At 41.2% G+C, this 22,238-nt stretch overlaps 1 protein-coding gene across 1 annotated transcript in view; it reads right to left on the bottom strand.

Moving 5' to 3' along the window:
* Positions 1–8,036: 8,036 nt before the first annotated feature.
* KIFBP (kinesin family binding protein) overlaps positions 8,037–22,238 on the bottom strand; it is a 54,701-nt gene continuing 40,499 nt past the window's right edge. The window contains exons 6-7 of the mRNA XM_019954067.2: positions 13,748–13,863; positions 8,037–9,479 (exon numbers count right to left, since the gene is read on the bottom strand). Coding sequence (XP_019809626.2) covers positions 8,604–9,479; positions 13,748–13,863 — 992 coding nt within the window. The 3' untranslated portion in view covers positions 8,037–8,603. The remainder of the gene's footprint in view (positions 9,480–13,747; positions 13,864–22,238) is intronic.

Below are 22,238 nucleotides of genomic sequence, written 5' to 3'. Positions count from 1 at the left end.
CATCAACCTACTTTAAAAAAAAAAAATCCAATTACCTAATGAAATTTAATCCAACCTTAGAAATCCTGACCACATACAAACTCTTTTCTCAGTGTTTCTCTTCTGCAAATCTTCTAAAACTTTCTGTAGCCGAAGTTTGTCCCGTATTCTTTCCCCACTCAAAAATTGCCAGCTCTAGGGAAAAATCACCCATTTTCCTTTCAAAAAATATATTTCCAGTCCTCATGCCTTCTTTTCTGAAAACACACATCCTACTTAAGCAACCATGAACTGTCCTTTACATGACCCTTCCATTCATTGCTAAAGAACATGTAAGGTGGCAGCAAACATCTTTGGTTTGTCTCACAAGAAGACGATTAATGTTCCAATATTTTATCTTATTTGAAATGGTGTGAATATCCAATTACTCTCATTTATTTTCAAATTTATCAAAATTTGGAGAGACTCTTTTAGATGAACATTTCCAAGACATAATTATTCCTATAGTTTTCCAAAAACTTTCTTATCCAAGTTACATTTACTTAAAAATTTAATCATATCAGGTTATTTTTCCCTGTTAACAGGATTTATAACAGAAACAATATGCACTTACATTCATGTAACTCTGGGTACAGTGAAAGTATTATCCTTAATACTGATAACTCTTAAAAAGTCTATTAATTAGTCATAGGTTTAAGCTAGACAAGTTAATTTCTATAGAACCAGAGATCTCAGTTTTCCCACTTGTATTTAAAATGTCTCTCTTTACATCCACCCATCCCGCCCCCCCGCTGTCTAGGGGACTACAGATGAGTCAGGTATTTCCTGAGAGCCCAGGCGGAAGACTTACAAGCCCATGGCAAGAGCAGGCATGTCTTTTGTTTTTTAAAACTTTAAAAGTCTTGTCTTTTGTTTTTTAAAATCCACTAAGTACCCCAACAAGGCCGAGTCCAAGGCAATGCAGGCTTGTTTGTATTTCAAGGCTTCAGGGCTCCACCGTGACCACAATGTCAGCAAAGACTTGCAGGAGCTGTTGGACAGACAAAACTACTTCACAGAGATACCAATGATAATAACAGAGAAGTTTTCAGGATAAAGGGGACAGGAGTACGGGTTGAGGACAGAGGGAGAGGTGAGGGGAGGAGGGACAGAAAACACTGCAAAAAAGAGACACACAGAGAGATTACCATTTCAACCCATCCCCTGCGGGTGTCTACTCAGACACCCAGCCACGCGCTTCCAGAAAGGGCTAGTGAAGGAGGGAGCACCTCCTGCCCACTGGGGTGAAAGAGCCTGGATCAGCCAATTGTCCGTCCTGTGTGGGGCTGCAACCCACAAGTGGGCCTCACGTACACCAGTGTATAGAAATCTGCTGCTTCAGCCCGTCCCCTGTGGGACTTCTCTTGGCAGCAGGAAAATAAAGGTGAGAATATTAGGAGGATCAGACTTCCAGTCACTACAGGATATGAGGTTTGAATCTGTATCCTTCTCATAAACCTCCAGTCAGTGGGGGGCCCCTGGACCAAGGTCTGCAGGGTACGAGCTAAGCCTCTCCCACCTCCGCTTGTCACCCATCAAGGTGAGCTGTTGCCGGCCAGAGGGAGCAGGTCTCACGAGCTGAGAGGAGTGATGCTACAGCTGCTCAGTCCACTCTTTCAAAAGGAGAGGACAGAGAGAAAAGTAGAGAGATTTCAGGAGAGGGAAAGGGGAAAGGGTGGTGAACGAAAAGGCACAAAGGCGAGGGAAAAGCACTGCCTGAGTGAGGGGACTGAGGCCCCAGGGGCCAGCGAGGAAGAGTTAACAAACTGAGGTGACTCTGAAGCAAGTGGTTCAGACTTCTGTCACCCATGTGGAAGCTGTGTTACGTGTCCCAGAGGTGCCCAGATCCTTTCCTCAGTAGGGGTCGATCCCCACTTTGGGCACCACAGATTGTTACCAACCAGGGTTGTTGGTCTCTTTCATCAATAGAAATTGATCAGAAAACAGACTAGAAGTTCAGGAAAGGCTTTATTGGGGCCTTTGCTGAAGCAGAGGGGAGTAAGGACAGGCAACAGTTTCCCTTGCTTGCTCCCTGAAAAAAAGCCCACTTTTTATTACCTCGGTATACAGTCACGAGTTGTGGTAATTAGTTGTAGGGGTAAGAGAAAGAACACAAGGCTCTGTGGCTCTGATAGGTCACTGCCTCTGGCCCAAGTTCTGTCCTGCTGCCAACACATCTAAGGGTTCTGCTGCTGCTGCTCCTGCTGCTGCTAAGTCGCTTCAGCCATGTCCCACTCTGTGCGACCCCACAGACGGCAGTCCAGCAGGCTCCCCCGTCCCTGGGATTCTCCAGGCAAGAACAATGGAGTGGGTTGCCACTGCCTTCTCCAATGCATGAAAGTGAATCCCAGAACCATGAACCAGCTTCATAAGGGGGAACCACTATTACCCTTCAGCAACTCCACACTAATAGGGATGAAAATAACAATGGAACAGCTTTGACTTGAGTTGAAGCAGACAAAACAGGATGAAAGAATCCAGCACTGCCAAGACGCCCAATACATTCGTGATAAGATAATAAAGACATGACATTGCCGTGACTCTACACTCAACCAAAACCAACATGGAATAAATAGATTATTTTTTCTTTTCATGGGAGGATTAGACACACAACTGCAGCCACATTAAACTAAGTCTCAATATCCATTCTGCACCTTGTCCAACACAGAACAGGCAAGGGAAGCTGTTCTTTTTTAATTGAGGTATAGTTGATTTACAATGTTATGTTAATTTCTGCTGTAAAGTGACTCAATTATACACATATATACAAACTTTTTCATACTTTTTTCCATTATGGTTTATCCCAGGAGATTGGATATACTTCCCTGTGCTATAAAGTAGGACCTTGTTGTGTATCCAGTCTCAGTGTAATAGTTCACACCTACTCACCCCAAACTACCAGTCCCTCCCTCTCTCTACCCCAACAGCAACCACAAGTCTGTTCTATCTGTGAGTCTATTTCTGTTTTATAGATAGGTTCATGTGTGCCGTATTTTAGATTCTACGTATAAGTGATATCAGCTGGTATGTCTTTTTTCTCACTTCTTTCACTTAGTATGATAGGATCTAGTTGCATTCATGGTGTTGCAAATGGCATTGTTTCATTCTTTTTATGGCTGAGTAGTATTCCATTATAGTATTCCATTGTGTGTGTCTAAGCTGGCTTAAAGCTCAACATTCAGAAAACGAAGATCATGGCATCTGGTCCCATCACTTCATGGGAAATAGATGGGGAAACAGTGGAAACAGTGTCAGACTTTATTTTTGGGGGCTCCAAAATCACTGCAGATGGTGATTGCAGCCATGAAATTAAAAGACACTCCTTGGAAGGAAAGTGATGACCAACCTAGATAGCATATTGAAAAGCAGAGACATTACTTTGCCAACAAAGGTCCATCTAGTCAAGGCTATGGTTTTTCCTGTGGTCATGTATGGATGTGAGAGTTGGACTGTGAAGAAGGCTGAGCACCAAAGAATTGATGCTTTTGAACTGTGGTGTTGGAGAAGACTCTTGAGAGTCCCTTGGACTGCAAGGAGATCCAACCAGTCCATTCTAAAGGAGATCAGTCCTGGGTGTTCTTTGGAAGGAATGATGCTAAAGCTGAAACTCCAGTACTTTGGCCACCTCATGCGAAGAGTTGACTCATTGGAAAAGACTCTGATGCTGGGAGGGATTGGGGGCAGGAGGAGAAGGGGACAACAACAGAGCATGAGATGGCTGGATGGCATCACCAACTCGATGGACATGAGTCTGAGTGAACTCCAGGAGTTGGGTGATGGACAGGGAGGCCTGGCGTGCCGTGATTCATGGGGTCGTAAAGAGTCGGACACGACTGAGTGACTGGACTGAACTGAACTGACCACATCTTCTTTATCACTCCTCTATTGATGGACATTAAGGTTGTTGACATGTTCTGACTGTTGTGAACAGTGCTACTATGAACACAGGGATGCAAGTATCATTTTGAACTATAGTTTGTAGATACATGCCTGGGAGTGGGATTCTTGGACTATATGGTAATTCTATTTTTACTTTTCTGAGTGCCTTCATACTGTTTCTGATAGTGACAACTTATGTTCATTCTCACCAACAGTGTAGGAGGGGTCCCTTTTCCCATACCCTCCTATAGCATTTGTTATTTGTAACAAATGGCCAATGATGGCCATTCTGACTGCTGTGAAGTGGTACCTTATTGTAGTTTTGACTTGCATTTCTCTAATAATTAGTGATGCTGAGCATCTTTTCATGTGCCTGTGACTGACTGTGTCTCTTCTTTGAGAAATGTCTTTAGGTCTTCAGACCATTTATTGATTGTGTTGTTTTTTCTTGTTGTTGAGTTGTAAGAGCTGTTTGAATATTTGGGAGATAAAGTAGGGCAGCAGTTCTTAAGGTAGGGCCCAGGGAACCTCAGACTGGAGCATGATGTCCCATGAAACTATTTTCATGATAATATGACGTTACTTTGTTCACTCACACCGTCACAAGTGTACAGTGGGGTTTTCCAAAGGCTACATGACACGTTACATCACACCAATTATGAGAATCAACCTGTTTCTTATTCAGTCAGACATTATGTTTCAAAAATGTAAAGTATGTCACTTTTTCAAAAGTAAAGTTTTCCACTTTTTTCATAAAACTGTTTATATCCAGGGACTTCCCTGGTGGTCCAGTCGTTAATACTCGGCAATTCCACTGCACAAGCTCTGGGTTCGATCCCTGGTCAGGGAACTAAGATCCCACATACCACAGGATGCAGCCAAAAAAAAAAAAAAAAATCCAATGATTTATTAACATTAAATTATTAAAGTTTCCCAAAATTAGATTTCAAATAGGGTAAACACAGAAAGATATAACCTTATAACCTACATAAAACAAAAGCTCTCTGGCATCTTCTGTTTTCAGTGCAAAGGGGCCTTGAGACAAACAAGTTCGAGAACTACTAATCCAGGGCAACAACAAACTCTCAGAGAACAGCTGTCTCTGGGACCCTGCGCTCAGGAAAGCAGTCTGTGAAACAGGTTCTGTGAACAGTGCAGGCCAGGAAGCAGCCAGATTTTCTGCTGATAACTAAAGACAAAGTCTTAAAATATGAAAAGTCACTAGACAGCAAATAGTAAATAGCAAAGTATGTTGATGGTTACGAGGATAAAGACTGGTTTTAAGACCAGTGCCTGTTACAGTTGAATTTTACCTTTTAAAGTCAAGTTGAGTAACAGTTGAGAGGAGGAAAAGCTATCAGGGTTTACGTGGCTGTGCCTTACAAATCATGTTCTAGAGTTTAGCACAACTAGCACACAAAAAGAGCTCAGTCAGTTAAGGAAACACCTGAATGACTATAAAAGGAAGTTATGACACTGAATAATGTTGAGAACAAAACGGCCATATCAAGAAAGGCTTATAACAGGGGGACTTGTTCTAGAGTCAGTTCTCAAGAGGGTTGAAGAAATGAGCGGCCCTGAGATGCAGAGCCGTCTCACATCCCCAGTCAACCTCCCTCCCCTCTTTGCCTCCTCTTGATCCCTTCACTTTCAAGTCTGATTAAAGGAGGCCGTTAGCAATCATTCCCTCTCAAGTATCTTAATATCCTAAACAGAACTCTTTATTCTAACCCCACATCTCCCTCATAGACATGTGTGTCTCCTGCACACTTCAGCCTAATACTGTTCTTAACTCCTTTCCCTCTCAGGCCTTCCACATAATCCTCTAGCATGTCCTGTGGTTCTACTTCCAAAGCACATTCTGAATCTATCCACTTCTCTCCATCCCTACTCGATCACCCTTGGATTAATCCTAATGGAATGTGGCTTGTCTCCCTGCTTCTCTTTTGGTGCTTCCCCCGTCTCCCTACCGGAGAAGGCAATGGCACCCCACTCCAGTACTCTTGCCTGGAAAATCCCATGGATGGAGGAGCCTGGTGGGCTGCAGTCCTCGGGGTCGCTAAGAGTCAGACACAACTGAGCGACTTCACTTTCACTTTTCACTTTACTGCACTGGAGAAGGAAATGGCAACCCACTCCAGTGTTCTTGCCTGGAGAATCCCAGGGACAGGGGAGCCTGGTGGGCTGCCGTCTATGGGGGTCACACAGAGTCAGACACAACTGAAGCGACTTAGCAGCAGCAGCAGCCGTCTCCTTACAGTCTATTCTCCCCCCAGGACCCAGATCAGTTTTTCATTAATATGCCAATCAGATCATGTTCTCCCTTAAAAAAAAAAAAAAAAATCCACAAATGTTCCCACTAAGCCTATAATAAAATCCTAACTCCTTACCCTCATCTACAAAGTCCTCTCCCACACCTGCCCCACCCCATCTCACTCCCACATCCTCTGCTGCAGTCACACAGGCCTTTCCTATCTTCTCAAATTCAAAACTCCTTCCTAAATTCAGTCCAACCTGAGGGCCTCATATTCTCTGGAATACTCTCCCAAAGAACACTGATTTTGCTGCTCTCTTCAGTCAGTTCTGTTCAGTCGCTCAGTCGTGTCCAACTCTTTGCGACACCATGCACTGCAGCACACCAGGCTTCCCAGTCCATCACCAACTGAGCTTGCTCAAACTCATGTCCATTGAGTCAGTGATGCCATCCAACCATCTCATCCTCTGTCGTCCCCTTCTCCTCCTGCCTTCAATCTTTCCCAGCATCAGGGTCTTTTCCAATCAGTCAGTTCTTCACATCAGGTGGCAAAGTACTGGAGCTTCAGCATCAGTCCTTCCAATGAATATTCAGGACTGATTTCCTTTAGGATTGACTGTTTTGATCTCCTTGCAGTCCAAGGGACTCTCAAGAGTCTTCTCTAACACCACATTTCAAAAGCATCAATTCTTTGGTGCTCAGCTTTCTTTATGGTCCAACTTTCACATCTGTATGTGACTACTAGAAAAACTACAGCTTTGACTAGATGGACCTTCGTCAGCAAAGTAATGTCTCTGCTTTTTAATATGCTTCCTGGTTTGTCATGGCTTTTCTTCCAAGGAGCAAGTGTCTTTGCATTTCATGGCTGCAGTCACCATCTGCAGTGATTCTGCCCTTTTAGCCCATTAAATTCTTATCTCAGTGTCACTTCCCACCTTTTCAGCAGCCTTTCAGGTCACTTTCACTAAACTAGCTCCACTTCCCATTAAATGTCAACCTAGCATTCTGGTTCCTTTTTAAAAAAATATTTATTTTATGTGGCTGTGCTGGTCTTAGCTGTGGCATGCAGGCTCTTTCAGTTGCAGCATACAGGATCTCTAGTTGCAGAGTGTGGGATCTAGTTCTCTGACCAGGGATCAAACCTGGGCCCTCTGAAGTGGTAGCAGGGAGTCTTAGCCACTGGGCCACTAGGAAGTCCCTCTGGTTTCTTTCTTAATAGCATTCATGACCTGAAATCTTCTTGCTTCTCTATTTACTTGCTCCATGAGAACAGGACCTTGTTGATCTTCATTATTGCATCCTCTAAGCTCAGAAAAGCAAGAACAGTGCCTGACCCACAGTATTTAATAAGTATTAAATATTCAGTGAATCACACAATGCTGTTACATTCAAAGATCCACAGCCCCGCTCCCCTCCCGCTCCAGCAAACTGACCTCAAAGGAAAAGCAAGGTACTTACCACACACACATAAACATCACAGAATCTTAGGCTTGGCTTCAGAACCTTAGGACTAGGTTAACACAGTGCTATTCTCTGTATCAAATTTTACAACTGATCTTGAATTTTGCACTATCAGAAGAGGAGCTCCATTTCAATCCTGCATCTACTTAAAATAACATATATTAACAATGTTATTATGTACAGATCTTTTTTCAACAAGGCTTTAAGGTTCACCAATACACTAGGATCCTCTGAGAAACTGAAGCCAGTAGAACTTTTCTGGTACATGGCAGTATTTCAGTAAGGATACTCAGTAAGATTTTACGTGTTCTCTCTGTACAACATTACCAAAGAAATATTCTTCTCTGGCTTCAAATAAGGTAATACTTTTGAAGTATCAAAAATAAACCAATTCTTGCAAGAAGACAAAAGAATAAATGGAAGCTTTTGTTAGTGAAACAAGTCAATTTATTGTATTTCCAACAAGGCCTTTTTTTTCTCTATAATGAAACATACTACAATATTTTACAACATAACTTAGTTTTTTAATATCTCAGAAAGGAAACTTTTTTTTTTTTAAGGAAAGTAAATATTTTGGGAAGAATAACTACAAGAAGTTACTTTTTCAATTTTAATACAGTAACAGTTTGCCCCCCAGGTATATTAGCCAGCATTTTTTCCCTTAACAAATCCATCAAGTAAATATTAGCCAACAAAAAACCTACTTTTAGAAAATGAGGCAGAAAAGGCTTATATTTAAATAGGAAACGAGCAATCTAAAATACCAATCACATGTAACTTAACAAGGCAATGTATTTACATAATTAGGTATAAATTATTAATTATGCTGATTAAGGTCCTAGCAAAGACTCAATTGGGCTGACTTATCTCCAGTTCAAACAGCACTCACCTGGCTATTAAGTTAAACATCACAATGGAACTGGGTCTGTTTAACTAAGGGGGAAAAATCTCCTCATTATTGCACATCTTCTGTCATTAGAAACAAGGATAATTAAGTCAGGGCCATCTTGGTTCTGAATCTCTCCATTTTTGTTGGAAGAAGACTTACCATCTCTTTACTAAGCTCTAGCTCAACTTCTATTTCCTGGGCAGCTTCAGGGTGCTTCTCACAGTAATCAACAATAAATTTGTAATGTTCCAATGATGTTGCCAAATTTTCTAGCTCTTTCTTGGGATCTGCAGTGATGATTTTGCCATAGAGGCGGGCAACTCGAAACTTAGCTAACATGGCAGGGCGAAGAACATCTTCCCCTATATGCTCAGGAAAGACTTTATTTGGGTCTCTCAGAGAGTCTAAGAAGAGCTGATAGTACTTTAGTGCTGACTTATTCAGATTATTGATTTTTTTCACAATGTGTGAATCAGGATCCCTCAGCTTGTCAGCTATGGCAACCTTCAGATCCATCATATCATAGTAAGCATGTGCAATTTCAAACTGAATCTGCCTGTTGACCAACAGGTAATACTGTGGATTGAGGTCCACGATCAGGGGCTCTAGCATAGCTATTCTGCGTTTATGCATCTTGCACCGTCTCTCCATGTCAGTTTCAAAGAATGCAAGCACCTTAAACAGAGCGCTGTGGTCTTGGACAACTTCAATATGGTCAGTGACATAACCATCAATCTGAAAGAACTCTTTTGCCTCAAAGACATAGTGCTGACCTGTTAAGAAAAGCTCTCTGGCTTCTTCAAAATCTAAAGGTCTCAGATAGCTCACTTTCTCTTCCACTGCAGAGATGGCATCACACAGTTCACCGGTTCCAAACTGCACAGCTTTTTTCCTAACACTTTCTTCCTCATCTAGTTCTTTTTTCCTTAAAGCTCTAAGTTCAGATTGTTTATCAAGATCAAGCTCTCCTATGTTGTCCTGAAAGAAAAAAATAAATTATGGTTAAGGAAGACAGACACTGACTTGTCTCCTGCTGTCAGTACTAAAGCAAATTTAAGATCCCCTGGAGAAAGGAATGGCTACCCACTCCAGTGTTCTTGCCTGGAGAAATCCATGGGCAGAGGAGCCTGGCAGGCTACAGTCCAGGGGGTTGCAAAGAGTCGGACAAAACTGAGCAACTAACACACAAGAGTAAAGACAAGAAAACCCTCTTACTTCCCAATCTGGTGGAGGGAGGTATTATAATCACATCTTTTAGACACGCAGTTGTGTCCAGCTCTTTGTGACCATATGGACTGTAGCCTGCTAGGCTCCTCTGTCCATGAGATTTCCCAGGCAAGATTATTGGAGTGGGTTGCCATTCCCTTTTCCAGGAGACCTTCTCAACCCAGGGATCCAACCTAGATCTCCCACATTGCAGGCAGATTCTTTATCACCTGAGCCACCAGGGAAGCCCACATCTTTTTAAAACTCCTAGTTTTTTTTAATATGTATCTATTTTTTTTATTTGACTGATCCAGCTCTTAACTGTGGCATGTGGGATTTTTTAGTTTGTGGCAAGCAAATTCTTACTTGCAGGCATTCAGGATCTAGTTCCCTGCCCCAGGGATAGAACCCAGGCCTCCTGAATTGGGAGCGTGGAGTCTTAGCCACTGGACCACCAGGAAATCCTGACTTCTTTCTAGTTACATTCCAAGTAATTAAAAATGAAAGGAACTAGGAAAAAAGTAAATAACACAACTAAACTGTTTATTACTTTCCTCTTTGGGGAACTAACTCATTTATAGTTACTCCTTCAGATAACACAAATGCATATGAAAACGGTAAGAGTAAGAAATATTACATACATGTAACACATTGTTAGTATTGATATTTTAACATTACAGTAAGGCTGAAATCTGTCTTAAAAATATTGCAAAGAAATTCCATTAATAGCATGATGTTTATGCTAAGTTATTTAATAAAATATACTACAGAGAAATGCTCTAGGTCTCTCAAAGATACTAAAATAAAGACAGTGTTAAATCTACCATCATAGTTAAAGTTATCTCCCCTACCTCCTGGGGCAAAAAAAAAAAAAAAAGAGGAAGGAACTAAGATGGTTGAAAAATAGTCAGTTCATTCTCTTCTTCCTGGACGATAAAATTAAACATCAGATAACCAGTGGTCAGCCCCAAAGCCAGCTCTTCTCTTCATTTGAAAAGTCTTCTCTCTAGATCTGCATTGTTCAGAACAGAGTCATGTGCTGTGCGTGGATGACTACTGAGCATTTGAAATGTCCAAACTGAGATGTGATCAGTGTAAAATAATATACACCCAATTTCCGAGACTTAGTACAAATTATAAAATAGTGCAACAACTTTTTAGTATTAATGACAAATAGAAATGAATATTTCTTTATATATTCTAGGTGGAAGAAATACAAGTTAAAATTAATTTCACCTGCTTTTTTCTTTGTCTAATGTAACCATTTCCCAGGTGGTGCTAGTGGTAAAGAACCCACTTGCCAATGCAGGAGACATAAGAGACATGGGTTCGATCCCTGGGTCGGGAAGATGCCCTGGAGGAGGGCATGGCAACCTACTCCAGTATTCTTACCTGTAGAATCCCAAGGACAGAGGAGCCTGGCAGGCTACAGTTCATGGGGTCACAAAGAGTTGGACACGACTAAAGCGACTTAGCACTGAGCACAATGTAGCCACTGGAAAACTTAAAGTGACATATGTAGCTGGTTTTCTATTTCTGTTGCTCAGCACAGCTCTACACAGGTGTCTCCATCTGTGCCCATGGTTGCCATCCACAGGAGGAGCACCCACAAATCTTCAGGTACACCGGGCTCTTATTAGGCTCCAGACCCATAACTAAAGCACCTCACACACCTCCTGCTCCTCTCAGGAGACTAGGACCCCTCATCCTCAATATGTCCACAATGGAACTCTCCCTCTTCCGCAAACAGGTTCCTATTCTACTCTTATTTTAGTGAAGGTCACTCCCTCGATCTGGACAGCCAGCCGATGCGGGAGAATCATCCTTGATGTCTCTCTCCTCTCTTAGCCCACACTTCGTGTCTATCATCAAATCCTTTCTGTCTTGCCCCCTAAATAACCTCTTGCACCCACTCTTTCCCACCATCTCTTCTGCCACCATCCTAGCCCAAGATCCCTTCACATCTCACCCCCACTGTTCCAGTGACCTAAGTAATCTTCCTCGTCCACGCCTGCCTTCCCTCAATCCTCCATTCTGCCACCTAAGTGATCAGTCCAAACCCTCCCACCCCCCACCAAGGCTTCCAGTTATGGAAGGCCCAGCATGTTCCAGCCCTTTTCTAACTCGGCCTTCTATCACACATGCTCTCTCTGCTCCAGCCTCACAGGCCTTGCTCCATCATTTCCACCACCATGCTCCCTACACCTCAGAACTTTTCAACATGCTGCTTCAGCTCTTTGGAATGCTGTGCTTTTTCTCCAGTCTAGAAATTCCTACGCATTCCCAGAGCTTCCTTCGGATGTTACTTCCTCCCATTGTGACTTTTTTATATCTTGTGTCTCTCCTTTGTGGAACTTACTGAAGTTGCACTTCTGTATGACGTAAAAAACCAGGTCTATTTTTGTTCATCATAGTACAATGACTACTATAAACCTGTCAGAAATAAATACCTAAATTTGTTTATGTTATTAAACTTGAATTAAAGAAGGCTTTTCAGATAAGCAGATGACCAAAGGATGAAGCTAAGGTAACAGCCAGATTAAAGGAAATCTGAGTAATTTAGTGGTGTGGTCACTGTGTGAGTTTAAAACAAACAGGTGGTAAATTCCAGTGCCCAGTCTGGAACGCACGGACTAAAGGAACGGCAAGCGTAAGCCACAGGGTGCTCTGCTCGACACGGTCACTTCAAATGTAGGCCCAAGCCTCTAAATCGTGTTTACTTACCTGCTTCCTGGCAGTGTCTTTATTTACACACTTTCTAGACTGCTTTCCGAGCAGAAGAATGCTGACAGATTTTCCAGGCTGCAGTTTCTCTAGACGTAAAACTCCCTAGTTCTTCTCCCCACACACTTCCTTTTCCAAATATGCCTCATCTTTGCACTACCTCCAAAGTGCTCTCACCTTTGAAACACTCCTGCTTCTGGGGTTTTGTGGTTTGTTTGCTTTTATTTTGTATAGTAGTTTCACAAGGTTCTATATTTACTAGTAAAACAGTTACACTTTAATGCACGTAAACAGAAGAGAGGCCTGACAACTCCTCCAGGAAAGTCTCCTGGAGAATATGCATCCAAATGATTTATTTTCCTCTGTAGTGTTAGTCTCTCAGCTGTGTCTGACTCTTTGTGACCCCAGGGACTGTAGCCCTCCAGGCTTCTCTGTCCATGGAATTCTCTAGACAAGAATACTAGAATGGGTTGCCATTCCCTTCTCCAGGGGAATCTTCCTGACCCAGGGATAGAATCTGGGTCTTCTGCATTGCAAGCAGATTCTTTACCATCTGAGCCACCAGAGCTCTGATTAGGAACTAGAATCCATTAAGTATGGATTAGTAATAGTGGTATCAACAATGATAGTTAACACTGATTGAGGACTTAGTTACCTCTTTCTGAGCCCTTTATACATATTTAACTCACAGGAACACTATTAAGTAATATTATTATCTCCATCTTACTTGTGAGGAAACTGAGACACAGAGAAGTTAACTGCCATGGAGACACAGCCACAAACTAACAGGGCTGTTTCCAGATACATTCATACTTCGATTTTTATCAATATATATATTTACTGTCTGAAGTATATAAAGATTAGTAAGATTTCCTGCCATCAGGTTGCTTCCAGTCTAAGAAGAGGGAAAGGAATAAGATAAGAATATGAATAAGAATAATACAAAGTCAAGTGACTTAGGGAGGGTTCTTGAGGGAGAAGAGATCTGTAGGCTTTAAGAATCATATATACATTCAACAGTTTTTGAGCACCTGTTATGTCTAGAAATTGGTACATAGTATGAATACAATGAAGACTCCCCTCTGATGGGGCTTATGCTCTATCCAATGGCAAGTCTTGAAGGAAGAGGTGCTGTTTGAGACAGCCTTAATGGATGAGTAAGATTTGGATAGGCTGAGACAGGGAAAGCAAGAAACAAGCTTTCTGCATGCCACGAATAATACACATGCAGTGAGCCAATGAGCATACTTCCCATTTTAAGCTTTTACTTACATCATACTGTTTAAGACAGAAAAGATCACTTTTGACTGTATTACCTGCATGGAAAGTTGGGCATTCTGCATGAGAGTCAAACAGTACTTGATCCAGCATCTTGCTATTTCCCCTTTTCTTTGGTGATAAAGCTCTGGCACATCTCCTTCAGCTTCCGTAGCTAAAAGGTACAACGTGACTTGTGTAAGCCAATGGTCACAACTGTAATTTTCATTGTGTGTATGCCATTCTTCTTTATATCACTCTTGATTATAAAAATAACAAGTCCTAACTGAAGCAGTGGGAAGAAACTCACCCAAAATTCCTACCACCCAGAGGTTCTTTCTAGTTTTTTTTCTTTTGTATTACCTACAGGAAGAAACTAAGGTCACCACATATATTAAATTTTGAGTACAAGCACCTCAGATATTGCTGGATTGGTTCCAGATCACCGCAGTAAAATGAGTCTCATGAATTTTTGGTTTTCTGTGGCTTATAAAAGTTAAGGTTTGCACTATGGTCTAGTCTATTAAGTGTGCAATAGCATTGTCTTAACAATGTACACATTCTCATTAAAAAATACTTTATTGCTAAAAAAAATGCTAAACATCATTTAAGGCTTCAGAGTCATAATCTTTTTTTTTTGGTTAGAGGGTCTTGCCTCATTGCTGAGGGCTGCTGACTGATCAGGGTGCTGGTTACTGAAGGCTGAGGTAGGGAGGCTGTGGCCCTTCCTTAAAATAAGACAACAGAGAAGTTTGCTGCATGATGGACTCTTTCTTTCAGGAACAATGTCTTCTGTAGAATGCAATGCTATTTGATAGCATTTTACCCACAGTAGAACTTCTCTCAAAATTAGTCAATCCTCTCAAACCCTGCCACTACTTTATCAAGTTTATGTAATATTCTAACTCCTCTGTTGTCATTTCAACAATTTTCACAGTATCTTCACCTGGAGTAGATACCATCTCAAGAAACCACTTTCTTTGCTCATCCCTAAGAATCAAGTCCTCAGCTGTCAAAATTTAGCATGAGATTGTAGCAACTCAGACAAACCTTCAGGTTCAACATTTTTAAAATATTTATTTACCTATTTATTCAGCTGCACTGGGTCTCAGTCGTGACGGACGAGAGCTCTGGTTGTGGCATGTGGAATCTAATTACCTGAAAAGGGACCAAATGTCGGTCCCTTGCTTTGAGAGCTATTAGCCACTGGACTACCGGGGAAGTCCCCTAGGTTCAACTTTTCATTTTAGTTCTCATGCTATTTCTACTATATCTGCAGTTACTTCCTCCACTACAGTCTTGCAGCCCTCAAAATCATCCCTGAGGGTCTGGTCAACTTATTCCAAACTGCTGTTAATGTTGATATTTTGACCTCTTCCCATGAATTACAAATCTTCTTAATGACATCTAGAATGGTGAATCCTTTCCAGCAGATTTTCAATTTACTTTACCCAGATATATCAGAGGAGTCACATCTATGGCAGTGATAGCCTCATGATTTTTTTCTTCAAATAATAAGACTTGAAAGTCGAAATGACTCCTTGATCTATGGGTTACAGAATGAATGTTGTGTTAGCAAACAACATTAATCGTAAGTACATCTCCGTAAGAGCTCTTGGATGACCCAGGTACACTGTCAAGGAGCTATAATACTTTGAAAGGAATTTTTTTTTTTGGAACAGTAGGTCTCAGCGATGAGCTTAAAATTTCCAGGAAACCATGTGTTGTCATCCAGGTTTTGTTGCTCCATTTACAGAGCACAGGTAGCATGACTGGCATAAAGCATAATCAGCATAATTTTTAAGGACCCTAGGATTTTCAGAATGGTAAAATCACCAGCTGCACTAGCCCCTAACAAGAGTCAGCAGCTTGTCCTTTGAAGCCAGGCACTGACTTCTCCCCAGCTATGAAAAGTCCTAGATGGCCTCTTCTTCCAACAGAAGGCTGTTGCGGCCATACTGAAAGTCTGTGTAGTGTAGCCACCTTCATTAACGATCTTAGCTGGATCTTCTGGGTAACTCGCTACTTCACCTTGCCCTTTTATGTTATGGAGACGGCTTCCTTCTGTACATCTCAACTTCAAACTTTTCTTCTGCAGCTTCCTCACCCCTCTCAGCCTCCACAGAATTGAAGAAAATTAGGGCCCTGCTCTGGATTAGCCTTTGGCTTAGAGGAATGTTGTGGCTGGTTTGATCTTCTATCCAGACCACTAAAACTTTCTCCATTATCAGCAGTAAGGCTGTTTTGCTTTCTTATCATTTGTGTGTTCACTGGAGTAGCACTTCTAACGTCCTTCAGCAACTTTTTCTTTGCATTCATAACTTGGCTAACTTGCACAAGAGGGAGTATCTTCTGGCCCATTTTTATATGCATTCCTCACTAAGTTTAATCATTTCTAGCTTTTAGATTAAAGTGTGAGATGTGCAACTCTTCCTTTTACTTCAAGGTCACGGTAGGGTTATTAACTGATCTAATTTTGATAATGCTGTGTCTTCAGGAAATAGAGAGGCCCAAGGAGAGGGAGGGCAACACAAGGCAACAGCCAGTCAGTGGAGCAGTAGTTTACCAACTAACGTCACCATCTTATATGGACACAGTCAGTGGCACCCAAAACAATTTCAACAGTGAAAGATCACTGATCACAGGCCATCATAACAAATAATGATGAAAAAGTGTGAAATATAGGCATTACCAAAGTGTGATAAAGACATGAATTGAGAAAATGCTCTTAGAAAAACAGTATTTAAAAAAAAAAAAAAGAAAAGAAAAACAGTATTGATCAATTGCTCCAGAGTTGCCACAAAACATTTTTTTTTTAAATTCAGTGAAATGTAATAAAATGAGGGCTTCCCTGATGGCTCAGATGGTAAAGAATCTGCTCCCAATGCGGGAGACCCAGGTTCGATCCCTGGATCGGGAAGATACCCTGGAGCAGGGAATGGCAACCCAAACTCTTGCCTGGAGAATTCCATGGACAGAAGAGCCTGGTGGGTTACAGTCTATGGGGTCACAAAGAGTCGGACATGACTGAGCGACTAACACAACATACTTATCACTATCAACTCTTTAACGTCATTTTTAAGTCCAGCATCATGGACAATGTATAGAAATATATTTCTATACTTCAGTCATTCTTCTAATACTGGCCACTGTTTCCAATTCCTCTTTACAAACAACTCTAAACAGGAAGATCTCTGTACATAGATTTGTCTGGATTTTCAATTATTTCCTTAAGATAGATTCCTAGATGTGAAATTTACTGGGTCAGAGTTTACACCATTTAAAATGTTCTTGATACACACGCCAAATTATTTTCAACAAATACTCTAACAACATATAAGGCTGCTCAATAAAGTCATTTTAAAAACACTGAACACAGCCAATGTTTTAGCTTTCTACTTTGAAGAGTAAAAACAAAGCCTCTCACTGGAGGTTTAGTTCTCATTAACTATTTATATTTGTGGACAAATAACCTTTTAGACTTCAACCAATCTATGATTAATTGAATGTAATAAGAGAAAAAAAATTAATTTTATAATGTATACTCCTCTAACTCAGCCTCTGTATTCTTCTGATCCTTAATGATACAGTTACTTTATTATAAAACTCGTTAGGTGACCAACACAGTTTTTAGACTGAGATAACTGACGTATTATATTAGTTCCAGGTGTACAACATAATGGGATGAGACCTTTTAAGACCTACTCTGTTAGCAAATTTCAAATATGCAATCAATACACTGTAACACACTATGCTGTACCTTACATCCCCATGACTTATAAATTTTATGACGCCCTTCACATTCACCCACACCCACCTCTGGCAACCACTAATGTGTTCTCTGTACCTAGGAATTGTGTTTTCTTGGATTCCACATAGAAGTGAAATCATACAGTGTGTGCCATTCTCTGATTTCACTTAGTATGATGCCCTAAGGTCCATTCATGTTGTCAAAAATGGCAAGATTTGTTTTCTTCTTTTTCTCTATCTTGCCACATACCATTGTAATAGCTAAGATTTACTTTTCACTTTCCAAAAAACCATTTTCATCCCTAGTAAGAACATACACTTTAGGTATTTTAAGTATCTTGTTAGAAACCAACGCCCATTATCATGATGTTCAGCCTGTTGTACAGAACAAGTTTGGGAAAACTTTTTCCCAAACACTGTAGGTTTGATTTTTATCTGTCCTGAGCCTTTGCAAGGTTGCAGAGCCCCCCAACCAATTTCAGAGAGCAGAGATCGGGACAGCGGCTCTACCTGGGGAGAAGCAAGTTGCTCATCTCCCAGCAGTGATAAGTCACTGATCAGCTGGATCATGTCCTTCATATGAATGTTTGGTTCTGTAGAAAAGGCGATTTTTAATCCCAACAGTAAAACTTTTCTACCTGGATTCTAAGGAAACAATATACAGCTGATTCTCATCATTCATGGTAGTTATGTTCTATAAAGTCACTGTGAATAATAAATTAGGGAACGCTAAAATACTACACCTAGGGGAAACACAGAGTTAGGTTCTAATGAGCTTCTGGACACACTATTTTCATCAAGTGATCAATATATAACATTTTACATGCATTTCTGTTTAAAGACGCCTTGTTTCATGTCTAACTACTGACTCTAACAATGAACTCGTGGCCAACAGCACTGTCGCCTGTGCCTGAATGAAGCTTGTCTAACACTGCATTTTCTCCAGAAGGTGCTTCACAGCCTTCATGTGCTTACAAACACTAGATACCACCTCAGCACTACAGCTGGGGCCATTTTAAACAACAAAATGCAGAACAATCTGAAAAGTGTGGAACTAAATAGACCACAAAAAGTATACTTGCTTATAGTATGAGGGCTTGAAATGAGAAGGCAGAGCATTACCTTGATCAACCTCAAATGGTAATGTGCACCTCAGGTGTCTTAAACCCTCTGGCTCTCTGCAAATGACCACAGAAGTGCCTCGAGTAATAATCTTGGGGTTATAAGTACATTGTAGCAAGTAGGCAAATTCAAAGATATGAAGCCCTTGATCTTTCCTTTTTAGACATAGTTTATGGATTATAGCTTATGGATATGAGTAAGTGACCTCCTTAAGGTCTGGAACCAAAAGTAACTGGACTGATACCATACTAAAATGTGCTCAGAGGTCCTATGTGGGCATATTACTGTTTTTGTTTTTTTTTTTAATATTATAGTTGATTACGGAGAAGGCAATGGCACCCCACTCCAGTACTCTTGCCTGGAAAATCCCATGGATGGAGGAGCCTGGTGGGCTGCAGTCCATGGGGTCGAGAAGAGTCGGACACGACTGAGCGACTTCACTTTCACTTTTCACTTTCACGCATTGGAGAAGGAAATGGCAACCCACTCCAGTGTTCTTGCTGGAGAATCCCAGGGACGGGGGAGCCTGGTGGGCTGCTGTCTACGTGGTCGCACAGAGTCTGACACTACTGAAGTGACTTAGCAGTAGCAGCAGCATAATTAACAATGTTGTGTTAGTGTACAGCAGAGTAACTCAGTTATACATAGACACGTATCATTTTTCAAATTCTTTTTCCATTTAGGTTATTACAGCATATTGAGCAGAGTTCCCTATGCTATACAGGAGGTCCTTTCACGTGTGTACATGTGTGTACATGTCAATCCCAAATTCCCAATCTAACCCTTCTCCCAATTTTCCCGCCTGGTAACCGTGAATTTATTCTCCAAATTGGGGAGTTTGTTTCTCATTTGTGAAGAAGTTCATTTGTATCATCTTTTTTAGATTCCACTTAAAAGTGGTATCATATGGTATTTGTTTTTTCCTGTCTGCACTTAGTATGATAATCTCCAGGTCCATCCATGTTGCTACAAACAGCACTACTCCATTCTGTTTAATGGCTGAGTAATATTTCATTGAAAAGACAACCCAAAGAATGGGAGAAAATATTTGTAAATGATGTGATGGACAATGGATTAATCTCCAAAATTTAAAAATAGCTCACATGGTTCAACAGCAAAACAACCTAATCAAAAATGGGCAGAAGACCTGAATAGACATTTCTCCAAAGACATTTAGATAGCCAAGAGGCACATGAAAAAATGCTCAACATTGCTACTTTTTAGAGAAATGAGGTATCACCCCACACCAGTCAGAATGGCCATCATCAAAAAGTCTACTAATAATAAATGCTGGAGAGGGTGTAGAGAAAAGGGAACTCTCCCACATTGTTGGCAGGAATGTAATTTGGTGCAGCCACTATGGAGAGCAGTATGGAAGGTCCTTAAGAAACTAAAAACAGATGAACTACCATACGATCTAGCAATCCCACTCCTGGGCATATATCTGGAGAAAACCACGGTTCAGGAGGATGCATGCACCTCCGTGTTCACTGCAGCACTGTTGACAGCAGCCAAGTCATAGAAACAACCTAAATGTCCACTGACAGATTAACTAAAGAAGGTGTGACACACATATACACAGTGGAATATTACTTGGCCATTAAAAAGACACTGCTATATTTACAATAGGTTACCTACAAGGCCCTACTGTAGAGCACATGGAACTTGGCTGTTTTCCTGAAACATAACACTGTTAACTAACTATACTCCAATATAAAATAAAATTTTTAAATAATTCTAGAAAGTTCCAAAAGCAAAACTTGAATTTGCCACATGTTGTCCATTACTTATATAGCATTTACACTGTATTTAGTACTGTAAATTCTCTAGAGATGATTTAATATATACAAGAGAGGATGTGTATTGGTTATATGCATTATGACTGGAGCATCCACAGGTGTTTGCTATCTGGGGGGGATGGGGGGGCGGTCCTGGAACCAATCTCCTGTGGACACCAAGGGGCAACTGCACCCAAGAATTGCTGGATCACATACAGCTCTATTTTTAATTTCTTGCAGAGCTTCCATACAGTTTTCATAGTGGTTACACCAATTTACAATACCACCATAGTGCACACGGGTCCCCTTTTCTACACCTTCACCAACACTTGTTATTTCTTGTCTTCTTGATAATGGCCAATTAATACGTGTGAAGCGATAGCTTGTTTTGGTTCTGACTGGCTCAAATACACACGCTGACTGTGCTGTGATTTATAAAACTAAGTGAAACACTATAATTAAAACTAGATATTTGGACACATCACATATATAGTATTCCAACCAAAAACGTATAATCTGAATCTTAGTGTAAGGAAACAAACACCGAATGGTAGAAAATCTATAAAATAAGAGGCCTATATTTTTTCAAAAATGCCTGATGAAAGAAAAGCTGAGGAACTGGTCCAGATTAAAGACGACTAAAGAGATGTGACAACTACTATGGAAAACAGTATGCAGGTTCCCTAAAAAACTGAAAATAGACCTACCCTATGATCCTGCAATCCCACTCCTGGACATATATCCAAAGAGAACCATAATTCAAAATGATATGCACACCCCAATATTCACTGCAGCACTATTTACAATACCCAGGAAATGGAAGCAAGAATGGATAAACAGAAGAATGGATAAAGATCTGGTACATATATACAATGGATTATTGCTCAGACATAAAAAAAATGAAACAATGTCATCTGCAGCAACACGGATGGACTTAGAGATATGAGTGAAGTCAGAGAAAGACAAGTATCATATGCTATCACTCATATAGGAAATCTTAAAAACGGTACAAATGAACCTATTTATAAAATAGAAATAACAGGGAGGAAAGCAGGGCAGGGAGGGACAAACTGGGAGACTGGGACTGACATACACACATTCTCTCTCTCTCTCTCTCTCTCTCTCTAAGTCGCTTCAGTCGTGTCCGACTCTGTGCGACCCCATAGACGGCAGCCCACCAGGCTCCGCCATCCCTGGGATTCTCCAGGCAAGAACACTGGAGTGGGTTGCATTTCCTTCTCCAATGCATGAAAGTGAAAAGTGAAAGTGAAGTCGCTCAGCCGTATCCAACTCTTAGCGACCCCATGGACTGCAGCCTACCAGGCTCCTCCGTCCATGGGATTTTCCTGGCAAGAGTACTGGAATGGGGTGCCATTGCCTTCTCCGGACATATACACATTACTATATATAAAACAGATAACTAATAAGGACATACTGTATACCACAGAGAACTCTTCTCAATATTCTGTAATGACCTATATGGGAAAAGAATCTTTACCATCTGAGCCACCAGGGTAGCCCCTGGGAAAAGAATCTAAAGACTGGATAGATGTATATGCAAAGCTGATTCACTTTGATGTACAGCAGAAACTAACAACACTATAAATCAACTATATGTCAATAAAATTTTTTTTTAAGTACTAGAGAAACTAGTTGAAACTCCAGTACTTTGGCCACCTCATTGGAAAAGACTCTGATGCTGGGAGGGATTGGGGGCAGGAGGAGAAGGGGACGATAGAGGATGAGATGGCTGGATGGCATCACCGACTCAATGGACATGAGTTTGAGTGAACTCCGGGAGTTGGTGATGGACAGGGAAGCCTGGCGTGCTGCGATTCATGGGATCACAAAGAGTCAGACACGACTGAGCGACTGAACTGAACTGAGAGAAACCAGTACT

This window comes from Bos indicus, chromosome 28 (assembly GCF_029378745.1).
Source record: "Bos indicus isolate NIAB-ARS_2022 breed Sahiwal x Tharparkar chromosome 28, NIAB-ARS_B.indTharparkar_mat_pri_1.0, whole genome shotgun sequence".
NCBI lineage: Eukaryota > Metazoa > Chordata > Mammalia > Artiodactyla > Bovidae > Bos > Bos indicus.
Note: the sequence above shows the minus strand (reverse complement) of the source record. Positions and strands in the feature narration are given on the sequence as shown.